The sequence below is a fragment of the Pelecanus crispus genome, chromosome 2 (assembly GCF_030463565.1).
Source record: "Pelecanus crispus isolate bPelCri1 chromosome 2, bPelCri1.pri, whole genome shotgun sequence".
Classification (NCBI taxonomy): domain Eukaryota; kingdom Metazoa; phylum Chordata; class Aves; order Pelecaniformes; family Pelecanidae; genus Pelecanus; species Pelecanus crispus.
The window spans coordinates 32,699,734-32,721,209 of record NC_134644.1 but is presented as its reverse complement, the minus strand read 5'-3'; the positions used below and the strand labels follow the sequence as shown (position 1 = coordinate 32,721,209).

The 21,476-nt window shown below is 38.2% G+C and overlaps 1 protein-coding gene across 7 annotated transcripts in view; it reads left to right on the top strand.

Moving 5' to 3' along the window:
- The window catches only part of ETV1 (ETS variant transcription factor 1), a 64,713-nt gene that overhangs the window by 11,261 nt on the left and 31,976 nt on the right, over window positions 1-21,476 (top strand). For 5 of the 7 annotated variants that reach the window (XM_075706290.1, XM_009493231.2, XM_009493229.2 and 2 more), the window contains one exon: window positions 1,336-1,389. The exons of the other annotated variants lie outside the window; for them this stretch is intronic. In XM_075706290.1, coding sequence (XP_075562405.1) covers window positions 1,336-1,389 — 54 coding nt within the window. The remainder of the gene's footprint in view (window positions 1-1,335; window positions 1,390-21,476) is intronic. 7 annotated transcript variants of the gene reach the window in all.

Below are 21,476 nucleotides of genomic sequence, written 5' to 3'. Positions count from 1 at the left end.
CATTCAAAATAATTGTGAGTAATTATAATTAAATACGTATTTTTAATTCAAACAAATTCTGTTGAAACTGGTAGCAGTTGCACGTATGTAAAGGGGACCGTATGCTTCCTAAACTTAGAAAGTGTTATGAATGGCATTAAAGTTATATTTTATCACTTAATGTATTTAATGGTGTGATAGTCACTGTTTCGATAAATGATTATATAACCAGTATTTACCTCTTAAATCTTGTTGGGTAACCAGATCATGGCAAATGTTAACTTTTAATTAAGATCATATGAATTATTTGTTCATTTTTAGACAAGAACTGTATAAATTGAAGTATTTTCAAACAGATAATTTTATGCAGCTTTGTTGTGATGATTGTAGTTAGTGTATGTTGAGGACAAGATGACGAAGTTCAGAGACGGTAAGCTGGATCTCTCTCAGGATGTTCTCAGAACTAGTCGTTCTCCTAGGATGCCGCTTCTCAGCGTAATGTTCTGCAGTTACGCGGATATATTCACCTATACTCTACGTTCCGTGGTATTTCAGTTTAAATGAGTTTACAACACAGTGTGAGAGAGGGCCAATGCCTTAGATATACAATGAAAAGGAACTGCGGTACCGCAGACACAAAATTATGTATCAGCAGACCGTGAAACGATTGTATTTTATAGCTCAGGTTTGTGATGAAAGTTTCCTAGAAGTGAAGATGATCTTACACAAGATGTTAATAATGATTCTTGCTTTAAGTAAATCTTTTTTTTTTGATGTCTGAAATTTTGTCATTGAACCAGGAATTCTGTGGTCTGGTAAAATAGTTGGAGTATTTAAAACAATAACAAAAAAACCCTACTGTGTTGGCTGACTGCAATGAAAAATGGGAATTGCTTTTAAGTAAGCCGAAGGTGTGGTTCTTTGGGGTAAAAGCTGCATAAATGTTAAACACGCTAGGATTTGGTTTTGTGCAGACTTTCCGTGGAGATATTTTGAAAATGAGCACTGATGGGTTTTACCAGTGGCATGGTAGGTCCAGACCCTCGTGCAGGGAGTGAGACAGGGCCAGGGCCAGTGTCAGCCTTCACAACCTCCCATCCCCATCGCTCTGTGCTGGGGCTGCTCTGGACTCGCACTGCACCGCACAGATTCACCCCGGAATTTATCTGATACTAAAATGATGTGCTTGCCTGATTTTCATACCCAACAATGAGAAAAAAAATCCGAGTTTTAATCTTGGCTGTGCTTCAAACTAAGCACAAGAGTCTTTATTGATGCTTTAATGGCTTCTTTTAATTCTTTCCCTGTTTTTGTTTTTTTTGTTTGTTTTTTTTGTTTTTGTTTTCCTTTCTTCAGCTCAGGTACCTGACAATGATGAGCAGTTTGTGCCAGACTATCAGGCTGAAAGTTGTAAGTATAGTATGAATCATCACTTTCTTAAAAAATATGTATTTGAATATTTATATTTGGGTCTTCATATTTATTATTTATTGTGTCATCTGTGGTCATGTGATAGCTCCTTTCGCCAGTTGGTGACATCAGTGCAATGAATAGATGAAGCAAGTGGCGTTTTGACATGCAGCCAGAAGAAGTTGTTTGGGCTGAAGGTATAACCTTCGGCAGGGGGCCCTCTCCTGTAATTCCCCCCCCCCCCCCCCCCCGAGCCCCAGGGAAGCAAGTTAAAACTCACATTGTGGAGGTGGAGGGAGTTTCTCTGTCCATAGAGTGAGGAGAGGAGCGTGTTGAGCTGGTACGGATCAGATACCGTGGGACATAGGAGGCAGCTCTGCTGAGCAGATATCGGGCTGCTCAGTACGTTTTGTGTATAAATAAATAAATAAAATTCTCCACGTAATCAATCAAATACAGCCACTGCAGAAGCATTTTTGTTGTCTTAGCGTGTGGCATTTTGTTGCTCAAACAAAATTTCCCTTTGAATTAATGGGAGGAAGCAGGAGTTATGTTAAGCTGCATGCTTTGCATTGCTTGCTACTTTTCTTAACGTGTGCCCAAACTTATTTTTCTTTTTTATTTTTTAGCCTGTACCCCTCAAGTCTTGCCTTTACCTGCTAAAGTGCTACTATTCTGTTAAACGCTGGCTCCCCTTCACTGTACCTGCTGTTTTGTGGTTTTGGGTGGTTGCAAGGGCGTAGTAAAGAAATGGCATGAGAAACGTTATCTGACAAAGTCACAGACTTTGGAGATTCTTTATGCATCTTTCTTCCTCATGGCAAGGCTTCTCTCCATCATCAGAGGTCTCTTCTAAACAGTATCTGCTGATTGCAGCAGAGCACATGGTAGCTTTTCCATTTTGCTATATAACTTAAATAATTTATCCTATCAGAGTGAATTACTGCAGTTCACTAAACCAGATAGCTGTTAAATACAGCATTCATGTACTGAAATGTTAGGATTAAAATTAGATTAGAAAGAATTGCATTAAAATAGTCTTTAACCCAAAAAACCCAAATTCGGACTTGTTGAGTTTTCTTATAAATCTTTTAGAGGATTTTTTCCAGTTATTTAGAAACTGTTTTAAGAAGAATTTTAGAAGTATTCATAACAACATTTTGTGGGGCAAAAAGAAGAAAAAAAAATTTTTTTTGGTTCCCTGGGCTCTGACAGTATACCTGCATAGCAACAATTTATTTTTGTTTTTCTCTAGCAGTTCCTGTACATGTACCAACCAACAACCGTGGTAACTTTTAAAGTTGCCCTTTGTAACATTTTTTCTTTTTTTTTACCTCTGGCTTCAAAGACCTTTTTTTTTTTTTTTTTTTTTTTTTTTAAATTAAATTATAATATGAAAGCCAAAACTATTCTATAAGTTAAAAATCAGATATGTTATCCTACATATGGAGCTGTGTTCAAATATAGTCATGTATGCATACATCCTTTGTGTAAGAGTACAAAGTTCACTTAGGACTTCTATTAACCCACAATTATCGTTACACAACAAGTCAATGATTCTTGGAAAATAATTTGTGAACTGTGAATGAAAAGCTCCATTGAAGCTGGTCACTGCTTTTGGTGATAAGGAAATTCTCCTAATATGGCTATTTTATTAATGCTGTTAGCCACAGCTTACACAGTATTATCAAAGGAACTTTTATTTCTTTATTTCAGTTGGTTTCTTTATCTTAAGTAAAGGTCAGGAGAGCTTCCTGGAGAGTTACTCTGGCAAAGGTTATGGAGTTTCAGACATATACTTGGATATAATGTATGTAGCTGTGGGCTCTGAGAAACAGGAACAGAGATCAACATAAGCAAAGCCATGGGGAAATTACTGCTGCAGAAGTAGCAAAATTGTAACTGTTTTCTCTAGGATCCAAACCTGCCTTCAAACTCTATTATAATGACTTACTATATATAATCTATAAGTCTGTGCTCACCCTGTTACTGGCAGCAGCCTGGCAGGAGCACTTGGCTTTTTTTTTTTTTTTTTAATATTTTTATTTTTTTAAAACATGGGAGAGGAAGGGCAAGCTTTCATAGGTTCAGTGTTTAATACACTTAATTGAGCCAAAAATGGTGAAGGACAGAAGTGTAAACCAGTGAAGGAGGTCACAGCCACTTTCTAGTTCAGGGGCAACCAAACTGTGGTCAGCCACCTCATTTAAATTTGCTGCACAAATTTAATTTACGGAGCTGTATGTAGGTAGGGGGTGTATGTGCGTGATTTGCAGAATATGTAAAGAAAACTGAAGTGCTCCACTGAAACAGTTAGAGTCTGCAGTCCAGGTAGAAAAATTAATGACATTTTATTTCTAGCTTCATTGCTTGAGAAACAGGCTTTAAAACTGAGGTAGATTTGTGGTCTTAAATTGAAAGTTGTAACATTGAAAGGAGTTGTAAGAAACTTCAATAACAGTAGCAATGCTGGAAAGCTGTGGTTAAAACTTTCTTGCCTAGAAATCACCAAGTTAGTCAACTCCTGAAGCAAAGATGTGGACAGTAGTGGAGGAACTGATACTGCCGAGTACATGTGCTGTGTTCTAGTGCTGAGCAGGATTGAATGCCCCTCAAAGTGCTGTGGGTTTTGCGTTTCTGTTCTGTAATAATGATTTTAACTAGTGAAACTGCACTGGTATTAGTAACTAAGGGAAACATTTAGTTTAGATTAGATATACAGTCCACTTTATCCACTTTGGGATTTAACTTCAAAGCTAGCTTGGGACCATGAATATTTCAATTATGAGTTGCTATTAAACTTCAATCAGTTTTCAAAAAGCGAACATAATATATATATATTTATAGTTAGGTGTGGGCTTTAGATATTATGAGTGAGATCGACAGCTAGCATAACTTCATGTGGTACTATTGACGTTACTGGAATTACGCATATTTCTACTAGCTATCCAGCATGTCAAACTTCCCCTTAGTGATTTAAACTTCAGTTTACCTGTTTAAAGTTGAATTTCTTTTGTTACTCCATTATGTTTTCTGGAAAGAGGTCCTTCCTACCATAATAATCTTAGATATGTCTGTACTTCCAAACCTTTCTTTTTTGTTACAGCATCCAAAGCCCCATCTTGTCCATCTTGTATTACCTTTTTATTAAATATTTTTTAAACTTTGAATACCTATCACAAAGAACATTTTTGTAGTTGCGGTCAGAGTGAGTGGAATGAAGAGTAGATAACGACTAGCCTGTTCGGATGAAATTTGAAAAACAAACTGCAGTTTAGTTTCTCATAACCTTCTGTTTTCTGCAACAGCTGAACTTTTTGAGTTCTAAGGGAGAAAAACATGTATCAAAAGGATTGGGTTTTTTTGGCTTGCAGTTGCACTGGAAAAATATCACAATTGCATACTAAATAGTGTCATTTTTTTATTCTTTCATTTCCATTCTCATAAGAAATAAAGATTTCACAAAAAGAGGGAGGAATCACTTTTACAGGCATTTACTTGAAAATTCTGTGTTAGGCAGGTTGGTTTTGCCCCATTCTGAATCTGCTTCTACACTTCTTACCTGTTTGCTATATAGTCAAGTGACTTCCTAAGGACTTTTCTTTTAGCAATTTTGTGACAAGTTGTGTAAAGCAAAAATGCAGTCTGTTTCTCCAAAAAGGTGATTTTTTTTTTTTTTTAAATTGGCATTCTGTATGTGGCACTTTTTCCAAATTCTTATCTAATTCATAAGACTTAGTTAAGCTGTTTTTCTGTCCGTATAAAGTCAGTATTCACGTGTTGAGAAGGGTGACCTGTGTTAACTTCCTCAGATAAGGTTTCCTATTGTTTCAAATCCGTTTTCATATACTGAGGAGGAGCCAGATCCTGAACTGGTTGTAATGAGTGGTGAGGCTTTCAGATAGTGTAGAACAGCAAGGACTTTCCAGTCTAGGAGTAAAAATGAATTAAAGTGTTCCGTTTGCTCAAAGTCGATAGCTGTTGAGGTGAAGATTGCTTGCCCCCATTGTTTGGATGGTTTCTGTGACAGACACAAGAGGAAGTAGGTAGGATTTGCTGATGTTTAAAGGATGTAGTTGGCAGAGAAAACTCAGTATTGTCAACAATACGCTGATTTGTAATTTGACCTTGGTACAATTGGTTATAAATGGGGATTACCCTGCACCAAACCAGATTGCCTGGTGTCTTAATAGCATAATCGTGTTTTGGTTTGTTTTAATAATATGTATTTACATTGTTCTGTTCTTCCAGAGGTGTTTTTTTTTTTTTCTCTTTCTTCTTTTGCTCTAAAATGTAGGTTACCCATTTAAAATTAATTATAAACTTTAGCTTTTTGCTTTTTATTTGTTATTGAATTTCTGCTAATGAGGATTTGTGCTATGCTTCACCTTCCTGATCGGTTTCCTTCCTTCTCTTTCATTTTGTTCCTGTATTGTTTCCCTGACCATCACAGCCTTAACTTAACACTGCCAAGGGGTAAATGTTAATGTTAGACCACAGCTGTTGACAGTAAATGGGAAGGGCTGGCTGTAAAATCCGTGCTCCTCCATGTCTGATTGAACTTTAAGACAGGAAAAATACTTTTTTAGTAGTGATTTTGTTGCTCATCTTTCACGACCTTTATTCTTTCTCTTACCTCTGGGTTTGTTTTCCTCCAGGTTTAGCGAAGGAGCTCTTTCAATGTAGATGCCAGGAGCCTTAAATTATTCAGGGATGTGCTTTTTAGATGCTCTGGCTTGCAATCTTTAAAAGCCTGTTAAAGAGAGATTCTTTACATAGGCTTCAGGTAGCTGTATTCTTCTGTCATTTTAACTAATGGCTTCGGCTATTCCAACTGCAGTTTAAATGAGGAAAAGCTTTAATATTTATTTACATGTTTGCAGCATACAAAATCATGATTTTTTTTTTTCCCCACTATCAGGTGAAAAATGCTCTGTTTTATTTTCTTTCTCTTTCATTCTGTGACTTAAATTTCAAAAGCGAATTTCAGAACTAGAGGAGCATTAGAGGAGCATTTCCTGTTTGCTTTAGTATAGCAAGAGTTGGTGAGCAATTGGTCGAGGTTAATTTTCACTTATTTTGACATATTTTGGAGAAAAAAACCCACATGATTAAAACAAAGTAGAAAACACCGGAATAATGTAAGATCTGATGGGCCTACTGAAGTGAAAAGGAGATCTGTTTACTGGGTTTGTTTTTGTTTATGATGCAGAATAGTTTAATTTTGCAGCTTCTAGAAAAAATTTTAGCGGACTGAAAAAAATGACCATATTTTTTAACGTGATGATTCACTGCATAGGCAGCTGGTAGTCATGTCTTGGTAGTGCACAATGTCCTAGAAACTGCAGTTGGTAGTGTTTTTGGTGTTCTGTGTGTGGCAAGTTGCATACACCAGCGTGTTTTCAGGTTTGGTTTTTTTTTTTTACAAGTTTCCTTTTTTTTTTTTTTTTTTTTTTTTTTTAAAGTCTGTGTGGCTGGTATCACCTTTTCTTTAAGTGTAGCTCTGGAAGTGTGGTACTGCAGCAGGCAGTCGGACAAACACCCTACAAGGTGGTGCTGGTTATTCTTGGTGCTTAGCTATTCCCTGGTAGGGCTTTCTGCTGCAGCTGTGTTTCGTTTCTTGCCACTTGTCTTGAAACTACGTCCTTTCATAGGTCAGACATTGTCAAATAGAGAGACATTTACTTATTTAGTTTAGCGCATGCCTGACTGACGGATTCTTTCTAAAGGGCTGTGAGAGTCGGGGCTCTGTGGGTTGTTCCTGCCCTTAGCTTTGCATGACCTTGGGCATGTTGCTTAACATCTTTGTTTCTCGGTTTGAAGTAGGTACAGAAATGCGTGTATCACTCTGCTGTGAGATACACAGCTTTCTTAATGATCACTTATCTAGAGATCTCAAAAGCATTTTGCAAAGAGAGTCCAATGCAATTGCTGTTGTAAGAGCTGGAGAGGTCAGACTGAGGAGCCGATGCTGACCACCTTATCTCCCTTCATAGTTGCCTTAGATAGCCTCCCTTCTTTCGCTTCTTTCCTTGTGTCCCTGAGCACTTGTTTCCTTTGTTTAAAGCAGGACTGAAACCGTTACCAGCTGTTAACTTTTTTTTTTTTTTTTAAATTTTCATTCAAAAGAAATTTGGAATTGGTGTCTTTCAGGGAACTTTGTGGGCTCATTTTGTGGTTCATCACCGGGCATTAGCCTGTGCTAATACAGACTTTTTTCCTACTTCTGCCTCTAGAGCATTTTTAGAAATATTTAAATCTGCCATAGTTGCGACCTTTTTCCATAATTGCAAGATTTAATTCTTGAAAAAGTTTTGCTAAGAGGCAGACTGTTGACCGTAATGCCTTTAACTTGTGATCTTAGTAGTAGAGGATTTGTGGGTTTGCTTTGATTTTAACAAGCAGTTTTTGTTTATTTGCTTTTCTGCTTGTATTTTTATACTAAATTTTCAGCTTTGAAGGTGTCAGGACTTCAGGTTCTCCTGGATTGTAGTAGTGGTAGTGAATCACATATTGCGTAAATACTGATGGTGGCAATAGCATTATGAAACAAATGACAAGACCCCATCGAGTACATAGCTTTTGATTTTTAAAACTTTTAAAGTGGAAGCTATTCCTTTCAGAGTGCCCTGCATGCCATGATGTGAATTTTATTGCTAACAAAAAGGTACCTTTGGGCATCCCAGCAGAGACAGCAGCCACATTATGCAGATGTGGTTTAACTGCTCGGGGCCGCTGTGAACCTGATGGTCTCCAGCTCTCTGGGGCGTGGAGGCACCCAAGTAGCTGGACAGGGCTGCGCTTGTGCGGTTTTGTCCCCCTGTCTTCCCCCTGGCCTTCCACTGGCACGTCCCTGCTCTGCCAAGCTGACTTAGTGCCTTTCCTCAGAGCCCCATCCTCATTTGCTGGTTTATTGCAGATTAGAAGGCTTGGGTTGCATGTGGAGGTTATCAGCTAATGAATAAACTTCAGTCATCCTGTCCCGTGATAAATCTGTCTTGTAGATCAAAGATGAAGCATGTAGACCTTTTTTCTTTCAAATGGTAATTTCTTAAGGCTGTCAGATCACTTCCTAAGGTCTGTTTACAGAAAAACAAAAACATTAAACATATTTTATTCAAAACGTTGAATTTTCAGTTTTGAAAAAAACTTCTGTTTCCTCTCTGAGGAAGCCTCCCCTCCTCCCTTCCCCATAAGGACTCTGTGAAGATCCCATCTGTGGAAATACAGGCGAGCCTCACATTGTAACTCGTAGTCATGGCAGTATTTTCTTAACACTACAGTTATTTCTGTTTTAAAACAGATAGTTGTTTCGCTAATTTCATCAGGAGTATGTATATGTATTAGAGCATCTGTTCAGTTCCAGTTGTATTAAACAAAGTATGCAGAAATTTGTTTCAACTGTATTTTCACACACAAACCAAACAAGGCATATTGAACGGTCTTTGTGATTCTATTTTGATACAAAACTGTTATTCTCCTTAAACTGCTTTCCATGCAGTGTTTTTGCAAAATGTGTGTTATATTTCAAGAGCAGCCTAAATAATGATTTGAAAATCCATAAGCTTGGGAATGGTGTAAAATAAGGAGGCAGTCTGCAAGCTGAGTCCATCCACCTCTATTTATTTCATACATTTCTTTAGGTAAAAAATGTATTTACAGTCTGTATCATTTTTTTTTTTGTCTTTTTTTTCTTCTGCTTGCTGCCTCAGCAACTGAAGACAGAAGTCAGGCTCTCCCACAGAATGCCATGAAGTTTTCAAAGGGTATAGTAGGAAAAAAAGGGAAGAGAGGGTGACAGTCGTCAAAACATCAGTTAAGCATTGGAGAGTCTGTGACACATTCATGTCATATAGGACCGATACGGCTAGCCCTCTGTAAGCATACAGGAAAAATAGCCCTTGTTTCACGTTCTATGTCCTTTTGTTTTGGTCCTATGCATTTCAGTAGTGGGAAATTATTATAGTGGAGCCATTTGTAAGCTGATAAATATGCGTAAATGGTGATATTTATTAATTTTTTTTAGTTTTAGAAGTTGTCAGTGTTTATTCTAGGAATGATCTAAACCTAGTCTAAACTGGTTAATGGAAAACTGATTACTTTTTCAAGGCATGTGCTCCATTCTTTTCCCTGAGAAGGATTCTTCTCTTTTACTTATTCTTCATGTTCTCCTTGTCTTCGATACATTACTCTTACCCATTCCTGGATTATAGTTTGACCTTGTTGAGGTGAATAGAGAAGTGAACTGTCTTGGTAAAGGATATCTTTATTCTTACGATCTATTTGTTCTGTAAGCTGAGGATTATGCATGTTAGAAAAGAGTGAATCATTAGCAACTTTATTTCTGGTTGTCTTTTTTCCCATGGCTGTTTATGAACTTATTCAGCAAATGTGGTTGCCAGTAAGTTAATGTAGTGAAATATTTTTTAGCAGTGACATTTACTGCCAGGTCCTACAGTCACTGAATAGGAAGGTTACTGACTGGCCAGGTTTTTGCCTTTAAATTTATATATTATGAATTGTCATCAAGGACATTTGAAAAATCACATGTGCAAAAACAATTCTCAGTCTTGCTAATTTGATCCTCTTTGCTTGAATGTTGTTTGCTTTCTGCTTCTAATGTATACCTAAGAAAGATAAACAGTTTAATTTTTTTTTTAATATTGTCTTCATGCTGCAACCGAGTGCAATGTTTCCTTATTAACCCATCTGTAAATAAAATTTCACAGGACCAAAGCACTAACATAAATGGAGACAAAAGAGTCTTTGACAAGTGTCAGTATTCAGTAAAGACCAAAAGTTTCAAGCATTTGGGATTAGAATCTGGGAGCTGGATTTGTACAAGTGTATGTGTATACAGAGTGTACACTCGGTGTGTATAAATACATACTCTGTATACACATGTATGTATATATATATACGTGCATATAAGAAATAAACATAACTGTCAGTCTTACTGATTGTATGCATGTGTAAAATAATCATACAACTACGGGAACAGCTGGCTTCAGAAAAAATGTGCAGTGTGTGTATTGGTAATGTACGTTCAGTTGCAAATCTTGTGTACAGTAAGAATGCTTTAAGTAGCGGCAGAAGCCTTAAATATTTGTGCTCAGAACCAGAACCTGGTTGCAGGTGCTCAAAATTCCACCGGCTCCAGAAAGAGCACTTTGCTAAGAGTCTTTGAATATCGGGCTACTTAAATTTAAGTCCTGACTTTATGTTCCCAGACGTAACCTCTTCTGACAATGGCTTCTTTGTTTCCCTGTTGAATCAGTGATAAAGCTTGTGAGCTGAATTTTATTGTTGACTTATTTCAATGGCCCGCACCTTTTCCAGTGGAGACTGCAGTTTTTGCAGTGGGTTTTGGTAGTGAACTAAAGATGTAGATTTCAGCCTTGCTTTAATGAACTACAAACCAGATCTGTTAGAGTTGCCTTACTGGTGAGCATTTGTGAAAATTTAACATAGAAGCATGAAGGACATACGTATTTAGAGTGGTGACAGTCTCGTTATTCCAATGAAGTAAACAAAAATCCCATTAGCTACCCTGAGTTAGTGTATACTTGTTTTATGAATGTATACATATTTTTATTGTTAAAGGTAAAATAAAATTAAAAATAATCTTCTCAACATGCAGTTTTGTTCCTTTTAATGCCTATTATTGAGAGTTGCTAAAATAAAAACAAATTGTAAATAATCTTTAAATTAGCTGTTTAATCCATGCTAGAGAGCACTCACTGTGTTAGTCCATTTCATTATTTATCAGCTTCTTTGCTTTTGCATATTTTTGAGTAGCTAACTGACAGACAGGTATGATTATCCTTAAGGATAATCTCTTATTATGATGCTCTTCTATTAGAAGGATATTCCTATTTTTATAGGGAAGCAAACTGTCACACAGGTTACGAATCTTTGAAGGTAGGCTCTTAAGACTGAGCTACTTCAAGCTGGAAGCAACCTTCTGACACCAGTTGTTTAGGTTACGAACAACAAATGGGAGAACCAGAGATTAAATCCAGTTTATTTCACATTTTGTGCAGCTGCAACTACAAGATCAGCAGCCTTCTCATCTATAGCTGGCTATTAGCTCTTTGCATGAATGCGTCAGAAAAGAACAATGAAAAAATAACAACTAGATTGATGTAACTTGAAACTTTTCCGTAAGAGGGGAAATGAGGCAGAATCAGTTCCTGTTTGTTTTCTGCTGTGGGCATGCTTTCCTAAATATCAGGCTGATGATACCTTTAACACAATAAATACAAAAATTATGAAATGGTTTATTTTAAAGCTTATTGTTACTTCTGGCAAAAATAGTGGTTACAATTTCCAAAGTTTGCTTCATAATTCTGTTTCTACAAAACCTATTAAAATCCAGACCTGAAACCCTCAAACTGCAGATTTACCTGAAGTGGAAAGTGTGTGTGTGTGTGTGTGTGTGTGTAAAACACTGGGGTATTATCTCACTTGGATATTTTAGTAATGGAAGTTACGTAGTACTTAGCCATTACCTCTTACAATTTAAATTAAATTTTGGAAATTGCTGCAAATGGAAATCCTGTCCTCAGAAAAGCGCACAGACCCTGATTTAGTGGCCAGCTCTTCTCTTTGCATTTAACTTTATTGATAATTCCCAGGTAGGAGTACAATTTAAGTCTTCTCCCAGGCTTGGTTTTACATTAAGACCTTCCTCTTTAGCAGGAGCTCTAAAGGTGGATCGCCTCTCCTTGCACCCTGCCTGGAAACCTTTAGAGCCACATACATTATAAGTAACTGTAGGAACAAATGCCCCTGATCTCCTCCCAGAATTTTAACACCAAAAGCTAATGCAGATGAAGAGCAACCCTGTTTCTCTGTGGGGTCCTGGAGGTTGCAGATCCAGTATAAAGGGATTAAAAGTTGTTTAGATTTTTTTTTTTTTTCCCCCCTGCAATCATTTTATGCTATCCATGGGTTTTAGATCAATTGCTCAGAATCCAGCTGGTTTAATTTTTATTAGGTTACTGCTTCCTCCTCCAGAGAGCCCTAAGCCTCTGTTTATTTTGGGGGCAGGGGGAGAGGGAGAGCTCTTCCTCCTGCCTCACCTACTCTCCCCCGACATCAAAGCAAGCCAGTTTGCTCCTCCTAGCTTAATCCTCCCTTTCTCCGTCCCACCAGTGTTCTGCAAATTTCCTTGTACTCTCAGAGTTATCCAGTGTCCCTGGTATTTGTCAGCAGGTTAACTTTTGCCCTGGAGGTACTTGCTGGGAGGCAGAGCCCCTCTGGCAGCGCTTTCTCCTTGTCTGCCTGCAATTGCCAGTCTCATACGCCTGGACAGGTAGCTGTCTGGAAGGAAGGAGAGCTCTGCATGAAGGAGACATAAATCAGAATAAAATGGTGCCCGTGACAGCATTTCTGTGAGATTGCTGCTTTCGGAGGCTAAGAAACTGTGTCGGTAACTGCAGCTCCCGCTGTATGAAAATACGTTCTAGCCAATTCTTAACTGGAAGCTGAAATCTTTTGGGAGTGGAGGAGGAGAGGGGTCAGCTAACCAAAATTGCGTCAAACCAGTCCTTTGCTTGGGGTAGAGGAGTAGAGACAGTCTTCTAATACTGTGTGGCAGTTCGGCCAGTCAGCAGCTGCCCAAATATAGTGTCAATTTAGGCCAAAGGACCTAAAGCGTCCTGACAAGGTGTTCACTGGCAGCCTGTTGAAAAGTTTGCCTTGTAATTGCTCTGTCTTTGGGTTTAGGGAGTCGCTTAACTTTTATTGATATTTATTGAACGACCACCCCCCTCCCCCCTTCTCTAGCCAGGTGGCTTACCCTTTTGGGTCGGCTTTTTAATTTTGGTATACTGAGCATACTCGCATACTTTCAACTGGCATGGTCCTTTTAAATGAGAATCCAAGTGGGTACAAGTATCTGAATTATCTCAGTGATGCCTTTCAGCGCTTAACAGCATCAGAAAGCTGCAGGTACCCTCAGTAACTCTAATGAATATTTCAGAAATCGCAACTGCACAGACAAGCAAATGAGGGATATCGTGCACTCAAAATGGGGAGTTATAGCATTGAACCAATTATTAAGCTGTATGGGTACAACCTCTGGTATTGTGCCCCCTCCTCCACCCTGGCTGGGAACCCCTCCACCTCTCGGGAAGGCTGCATCCGTTGTGGCAGGGGGTCTTGGGTTAGCTGCCCAGAAATTGCTAAGCTGGCAAAAATTTTTAGTGTCCTAGCACACAAGCTTTAGAAAAGCACATTTCAGTTAAAGAATGACTTTTATTTCCATTTGTGAAGCATCTAGAAGAATTTCTTTGCTGAACAGGGGCAGGAGTGTAACTTTTAGGAGTCAAATAAGCTGTGCTGTAGGGAAGTGGCATGTGTCTGCATTATAATGATGATTTTGTTGGTCACTTTTCCCCGTGTACAAATGCCCTCATATAAACCTGCTTTATGGAGAGTGATGCAACTTCGATATGCTGTAGGTACAGTGAACCCATCTCTGTTCTCTACTTCAACCTTTTTTTTTGGCCTCACTTGTTATCTCAAAGGCTTTATGTTAATGCCAGATCATAGTAAAGACAGGGAAAAATTATGGTGGATATATAGAATTAATGTAGTCTAGAGATGAACAGGTGATCCAATTAATTTAAATTTGATTTTCATCAATACTTGTTTTTTGTCTTTTATTCATTAATCTGTAATGCTTTTTGCTCAAGAAAAAAAAAAAACCTCTCTTACTGTGAAGCAAGAGAAAGTTAATTTAACAGACAATGCTTGTTAATACGGATGCATTACTGCAGATTTTAAGGTCCAGAATTTCCCAGTATCAGCTGTAGGAAAATGTGCTGTTATTTTCCATCTTGAAACTCTGTAGTAGTAAACAGGAATAAATTCCAGATTTCAATGCAGTTCATCTTGACCTGCTTGCTACTTTTTCCTAATTCAAATTCAGAATCAATATTTTTTTTTTTTTTTTTTTTTTTTCTTCTCATACCATGTCATCTGAGAACAGTCCATGTAGACTTTGAGGACAAAATCCCACAATTTTGGGCTGTCTTTTATTCTTCACCTCCCCATCCCTCCCCACCCCCTGAGGATTTTAAAGACTATAGTATTATGTAGCATTCATGCAATGCAGTATTCAAGGATACCGTTAATTGACATGCACAGTATTGTATGCTTTAGGCTGGAAGAGAAAATAAGCAATTTGCTTCATTTTGCAGAGTGAGTTCTAACTGTTATTAAAGTGCATTTGTAGTTGCATATTTTCCAGTAAAGGTGACAGATTACTTCAAAGCTGGTATTTTCTTTTTGTTAAACAAGGTTCTCAAATAGATCCATCTTGCCCACGTATTCTATTCTTGCCAGTTGGCTTTGAAAGCTGGTGCTTGGGCTCATCGTTCAGAACTAGCTTCCAAAAAATGAGGTCCCATGCTGTTTCTATCTATTGAGCTGGTAGGGGCTGGAAGGATCTGATCTGAAGCCAAGGCGAAGACTGAATTGATGGAATCATATCTAATGGGTTTGCCAAGTACTGCCCAGTCATGAAGTTCCACTTTCTGGGAAAGAGCACTGAGACGAGGGGTGGCAGAGCATTTGCTGTGATACTGGCTATCCTCAGATTTCCTTCCCTGGACTTAGAGCCAGGCCACCACGTAGGAAAGAACTAGCTTTTTGTTGAACCCATTTTTACAGATTTATGTCTTTTTCCTCTCTTCTGCATGCTGCTTTCCTGTTTTCTCCCCAGTAACTTTATGTATTTGAAGAGGAAAAAGCTTACTGCCCTTTATTAAGGTATTGCATGTATTTTGGCCGTATGTAATGTATCATTGCAGAGGCATGCTTGCACATTCAGTATGCTTACTTCCATTTGATTCTGTGTGCACACACACAAACACCCAAACACACACGCAGACTGCTTCAGGTGAATGGTCACCACTCAGTGGGACTAGGTGGAGGCCAGTTGTCTTTAGGGTCGAATTCTGTGTCTTAAGCAAGTTCTAGTTTTCTTGATGCATCCATAAGATGGAGAGTAATACCAAGATCATGCACTTCAAAAAAAAAACCTACTTGACAGGATTGCTTAGATTCACCCCCACCCTTTTCTAGCAGCTTTCGTTTGTGAGATAGTGAAAGCTCAGGTCTCTTGTCTATGTTCAGTTTTTATATAAACTGCCAGGATAGTCTCTGAAACCACAGTGATGATACACATCTGTGTGTCAGATATCCAATTTGTCACCAGCTTCTTCCAATATCTGGCAGAGAGCAGGACTTAAATGAAATCCAGTTGACTAGGGCTCAGCTAAGATCTGATAGAGGTGACTTTGATAGATCAAACGGTTGAAGAACTTGGTGGAGTCTGTGTAGATGTAATCTGTTCAGCCACTTTTAAATCAGTCCACGGTCTTCAAGTCTTGCTCATCTTTGTAGCTTTTGCAGTGGTCAGAAACAAAAGGGTATTTTTGCCATTGCCTCAGCAAGAGATTGCCTAGGGTGAAAACAATGGCAGATCTTGCCTCAGTCATCCATGCTTGCAGTCACTTCTGTCTTCAGCTGTTGCAGTGGCCTGTATGTGTAGGCATTAATTCAAAATCATTGGGAACTGTTTAGCTGGAAAGACTCTGTTACCAGCCTTTACTGTCTTTCCATCCTCCTCTTCATCTGTCACCTCTCCAACATGACGGTTTTATTTCAGTTTTTGTTAGTATACTAGGCTGCATGCCGCATTCAGCTGCTGCAGCAGTAACCTCCAGAGTATGAAGCAGTGGTCAGCTGGGTCTGGTACCTGCTTCAGCTAATTCCTCCTGTGCATCCCAAAGATTACCGGTAAAATTTCTTATCTTAATGTATAGTGGAATGAAATGGAAAGAGCACCCTGCTTTGGCAGCCCATTGTCTTTAATCAGATGCCTATTAAATGGTTGTTGAAATTCAGAATGCAGCTATCTACAAAGGTCTGTAGCTCAAATCATAATGATCTAAAAATAAATAATCAATAAATAGCCTCCAGAATGCAGAAGGCTATTGTTCCATAAGTTAAATACACATTTTTGAAAACTCTTCAGAAAATATGTATAAAGCCTAGCATTCCCACCTAGAAGGTCATATAGAAAGTATATGGTTTTGTAGTTCATTGCATCAGATATGCAAATACCTACACTGAATGTATGGTTCAAATGGTAAGTAACTGTTGCAGAAATAGAGCATTTCAGGCCTCATATGAACCCACAATGTTGTCTTTGGATTTTTTTTAAATGTCTACTGATAAGAGTACCTAGGTCATTACTATCACCTGAGAAGTAACTGGCACTTTACCCTCCTTGATGAACCATTCAATAGACTGTTTGTTTATTGAAGTAGATTTTTTTTTGTTATTAAAATGCCTACCTGTTGTACTTACAGCATAAATAATTTGTTTGAATCATCAGGTGAGTGCTGTTAAGTTAGAGTGAGCGAGGAAAATTGCAAAAACACGAATTAGGGTCCCTGTCCTTAAGTGTATTTCAGTTTGCATTTTGATAGCAGTTTAGAAATGTTATCGCCTGTTTTGTCACAGACATAATTCACATCTTTCTTCAGGCACTGTAAACAAGAGAAATGGTTTAATGGCTCCATAAAAGGCACTCTGTGCTGATAGCTGAGATTAGACCCTTTAGTAATGGATTTTTGTGTGTTGGGGGAAGGGGAGGGCTTGGCAGGGGTAAATGTACTAGAAAAGAATCTTGGAGAGACTCTGATGTATCTGAAGTGGCTGCTGCATTTCTGTGTGTATTGGGAGATAGATTTAAAGTGTGACAGTATTGGCTTTATCAGTACAGGGGCCTTCTCTTCTTGCTTTTGAAATTTTACCAAGTACTAACTTGGGTCACCTCAATCAGTCTAGCACCTGGAGTTGTACTGGTACTACCTTACATATTTTTACATCTTCTGTCTTTTCATCTTGCTGTTAAGAAAATCAAATCCCCTCTATTCAAACATGTTCAAGAAATCTCTCTAAACTTACATTGCATATTACAAGTTTTGCCTGAATCATAACAATGAATGAGTTTGTTTACTAAATCGGGTTTAGGGGGTGATTTGAGAGCATAAATGTGAAAAGCAGTTCAGAAACATGCAGCAGAAATGTTTAGGGCATGACTTACTGTGACTTCCCAGTTACTTCCTTTTCTCTGCAGGTACACAAAGGCCTCGAACTTAATACACATGAATGTAGTATTACTTCGGAGACATTGGAGTTCACTAGCACAAGCAAGGTTGCTCCTGTCAGTTGATTTTATACCATGTAGTAAATGCTCTTGCCCTACAAGTGTTGATAATAAGACATCTTTGTCTCTTTGGTCAGTGGAGTCAAGATTGCCTGCTGTTAGCCAACATCATTGAATTATCAGTAATATTTCAAGCCTTTTAAAAATACGTTTAAATCAATTCTTCTTCTTCAGAAAATAAAATCAGATTTTATTTTGTGTTCTGGCAGGGATCTGAAGTTTGAAATTTATAAGATAACTTCTTGCTCAAAGGAGAAATGACTTGCAATTTCATGTAAAACATTCCTCATTTCTTCTTCATTCTTGACTAATCATCTCTTGAATTGAAAAATAATTTAAACCCTTGCTTTTATATTTGATGCAGTGCATTTCTGTGGCTTTCTCAAAAGAAGTGATTTGGTTCTATCTGTACAGAGGTGGTACATTTCCTGTTTCTCAGGCTAGAAAGTATACAAATCAGTCTCCTCTAAGACAAACCGATTCCTCCTTTAATTTCAGAGTTCTTAATAAAATTGTTCTTCGTTTGGGTCTTAAACTGGGTGCTGTTACAAACAAAATGTTTGGGGATTAGGCTGTTGACAGATAGCAAAGAAGAACAGCACTTCAAAATGAGGGGTAGCAGGTTTCACCCTGTGTTTTTGCATGTTCTGTGTGAGTTTACTTCGTGGTGAAATTATTGTTTTGTATAAAATCTAGGTCTGTACAACAGCACATTATGTATAACATGCAAGCCCTCTTACTCTGCAGATATAGATAGATATATTTATGCACAGAGAATATGCATACAGTAAAGTATTATACCTTAATCAATTTGCTACAGATGGTAGCAGTCCTTCTGCTTGCCTTGTATCTGCATGTTGGCTTTGGAGGAGCTCCAGACAGGGTCTGTGGATTGAGTCCTTTCTGATACCGATAAGCCTGACTTTCCCTAGTAGTTGAGATGAGGTGTTGAAGCCATCCATCTAAATACACGTTGTAAGATTGTTTGCCTTTCAAGTTTGGAGGTAGTTATCTGTAAGTAATCACTCGGGATGAAATCTTGGCCCTTGGTCACTTCTTAATAAGATCGTTATTAAGGCAGAGTGCCCGTTACTTTAATAGGGTTGAGACTCTGTTCTGGGGTTAAGTAAAATAAATTTGCTGTCAGGAAGAAAGAAATGGTGAGGAGCTGGTTGTTTGAAATGTCATTTTGTTAATTTGGATGTGTTGGTAGCTTGGTATGCTGCACTAAAATTAGATTGTACAAATAAGCAACCTTGCTCTCCTCAAAAGAAAACGGATTGGGAAACATAATATAAAATCCAGCTAAGCAAAACGGTGTATGTTTAGAAGTTGTTTTAATAGGTGCACTATAAAATGCGTGCCACACTAAAATGAAGAGCGACGGGTGGAGGGTTTCAGTGATGATGCGAGAACTGTTTTGAATGTTTGAAATGTTACTGTTGGAATAAGGCTGTCATTTTCAGCCATACTTAAGATGTGGTTTGAAAGGTCAAGTAGCCTTCAAGAAAGCCCCCCAAAAATGCAGTAAGTATTTTTCTCAGGCTTTTTTCCTTTCTGCCTCTAAAAGTGTACACTTAAGGAGTTACAGATAAAGCTTAGCATGGTGACTGTGTTGGGGGACTGCCCGAGGAAGGCTTTAAATTTTACAGCTACATTATCTTTCTGGCCGTAGTTAAGATAAAGATCTAATATAAAATCACTTTGGACTCTAATGCTTTCCCTAAATGAAATGAAGGCGTTAACCTACTTGATTTGATACACTTTACCCTAGCTTATAAAGCTGGGAGGAAGGTGAGGTAAACTTTAATTAAAACTACAGCACAGATGCCTTCTAGCACAGTGCCCTGTACCTTGCTAGGACTGTACAGTAAGCAAAATAAAATGTACCTCGCAGCCGAGGCAGCAGGCTGGAGCCGTGTTCAGTGAAAGTAATTTAATTAGTGTTGATCATGACTCCAGATGATGGTGATTTGATAAGGAATAATTTAGTACTTAACAGCCTTTTACATGCACCAACTCCATGTGGGAAGGTAAAGCAAATTGCACAAAATGAATGTGCTGCTTTCACTTGTGCCTGTGCCAGTGAGCTGGAAAACTGCCTGTTAGCAGACGTTCAGGCTCTCAGCGCTGTGATGAAATACCCAGCCAGTTCTCCGCACAGGGCTGTGGTGTGGGAGTCTCTGTACTCCCGTTATTTAAAAATAAATAAGGGAAGTAATTTTTCATAACAGATTAACTCTGAGGAAGTAGCAAAGTTAAAATAAAAAAAAAATAAAAAATAGAGCAGCATGTGGTTTTTGTGTGAATATGTGATACTGGCTTTAAAAAAGAGTCTTGTTGCAGTTGTGTTTTAATTCTCTGATTCAAGTCAACGAGATTGCCTACCTTTGTGTCAGAACCACTGTCCTGGAGTTGTGAGACCCATCATACGCATTAAATGTGCGCGGTGCATTATCTGACCAAGACATGCAAGGAGAGTCAGCAGTAAAAGTTCACTAGCAAAAACCTGAAACAAACTACTGGATGTCAGCCTGCTTTGCGATTACGGTGGAAAGCTGACTGGGCTGCATTTTGCCGTATTATTGAATTTGAGAATCTTTATTCAAAAAGTCGTTATGGTCTTCTATTTTAGTGCAAGTTCAGACAGCTTTATTCAGAAAGAGTTCTTTCGTTGTGACATTCACCACTTTTGATCTCTGTTTCTTAAGTTACTGTGCTGTGTGTATGTATTTGTGTACCTGTTTTACTGTCTGCTTTTCCTTTGTAATCTTTCCAGGTAATTGACTATTATCCACCAAATATAATAGCTGGATAGCAGTTTTAGAAATTCCTGTGAGTTTTGTGAAAATATGTGGCAAAATAACGTAGTACTGTCATGCAGATGTCTCAGCTGAAAGGTAATAGTAGACTCTGTCATGTAATAGGGTATGAGAGGACCCGTTTGTGAAAGAGTTCTCTGAACATTGCCAAGCCCTGGGAAAACCCATGGTGAGAATCTGGAATCCAGATCTTGCGGATACTTATAAATCAGTTTATTGGTTCTGATGCTCCCTTCTTAGCATTTCATTTATCTCCCCCTCCCCACCAAACACATGCGTGTGTACGCAGGTGCATTAGTATCAGAAAATATATGGTGTCTAACAAATTGTCTTCCCTAAGTTCAGGTGCAAGGGAAGGGGCAAGATGCTGCTTGATGGTGTGTAATAATGGCCTGATTTTGTGCTGAGGTTCTCTAACAGGGACTGCTGCATGTACGTGGATTTCCACAGAGGTGCAAGTGTCTGTGTCAGGCTGGAGCATGATGTTCAAACTACAGGTTTTGGTGACAACATCAAAAATTAGTGATAAAATTGATCTCCAAACTCTACGCTTCTCAGAGTTCAAAAATGTATTTACAACCTCATTTTATTTAAAACTTAAAGGGTGTGTTTTCAAGCTGTTAAACACCAGTTTTTTAGTCCTTTGTCCTCCTAGCCACTTACTTTAGATTTGTCTATGTCAGGTGAACTTTGAATTTTCTTCTGCTTTTATTTTGGTTAAGGTTGGATAGGAAATAAGGGAAGTTGGCTGGCTTAAACTAACATGCTGGTTAACCTTGTCTTTTCCTTTGGCCTTTTTCTTAATCCAGACCAACCTGTGCTTCTAATTAATGCTGCCTTTCTGTCACACTCCCTCTGTTCTTTTTACCTTTTAAAAAAGTATGATTTTTTTTTCCCCCTCAATTTGTGTCTGTTTCAAATTTACTATTGACTTTGGTGAGGCCAGGATTTTATCTTGTGTATTTTTGAGAAAAATTACTGAAGCCATTTCTTGTGTATTTTTTTCCAATGTTACT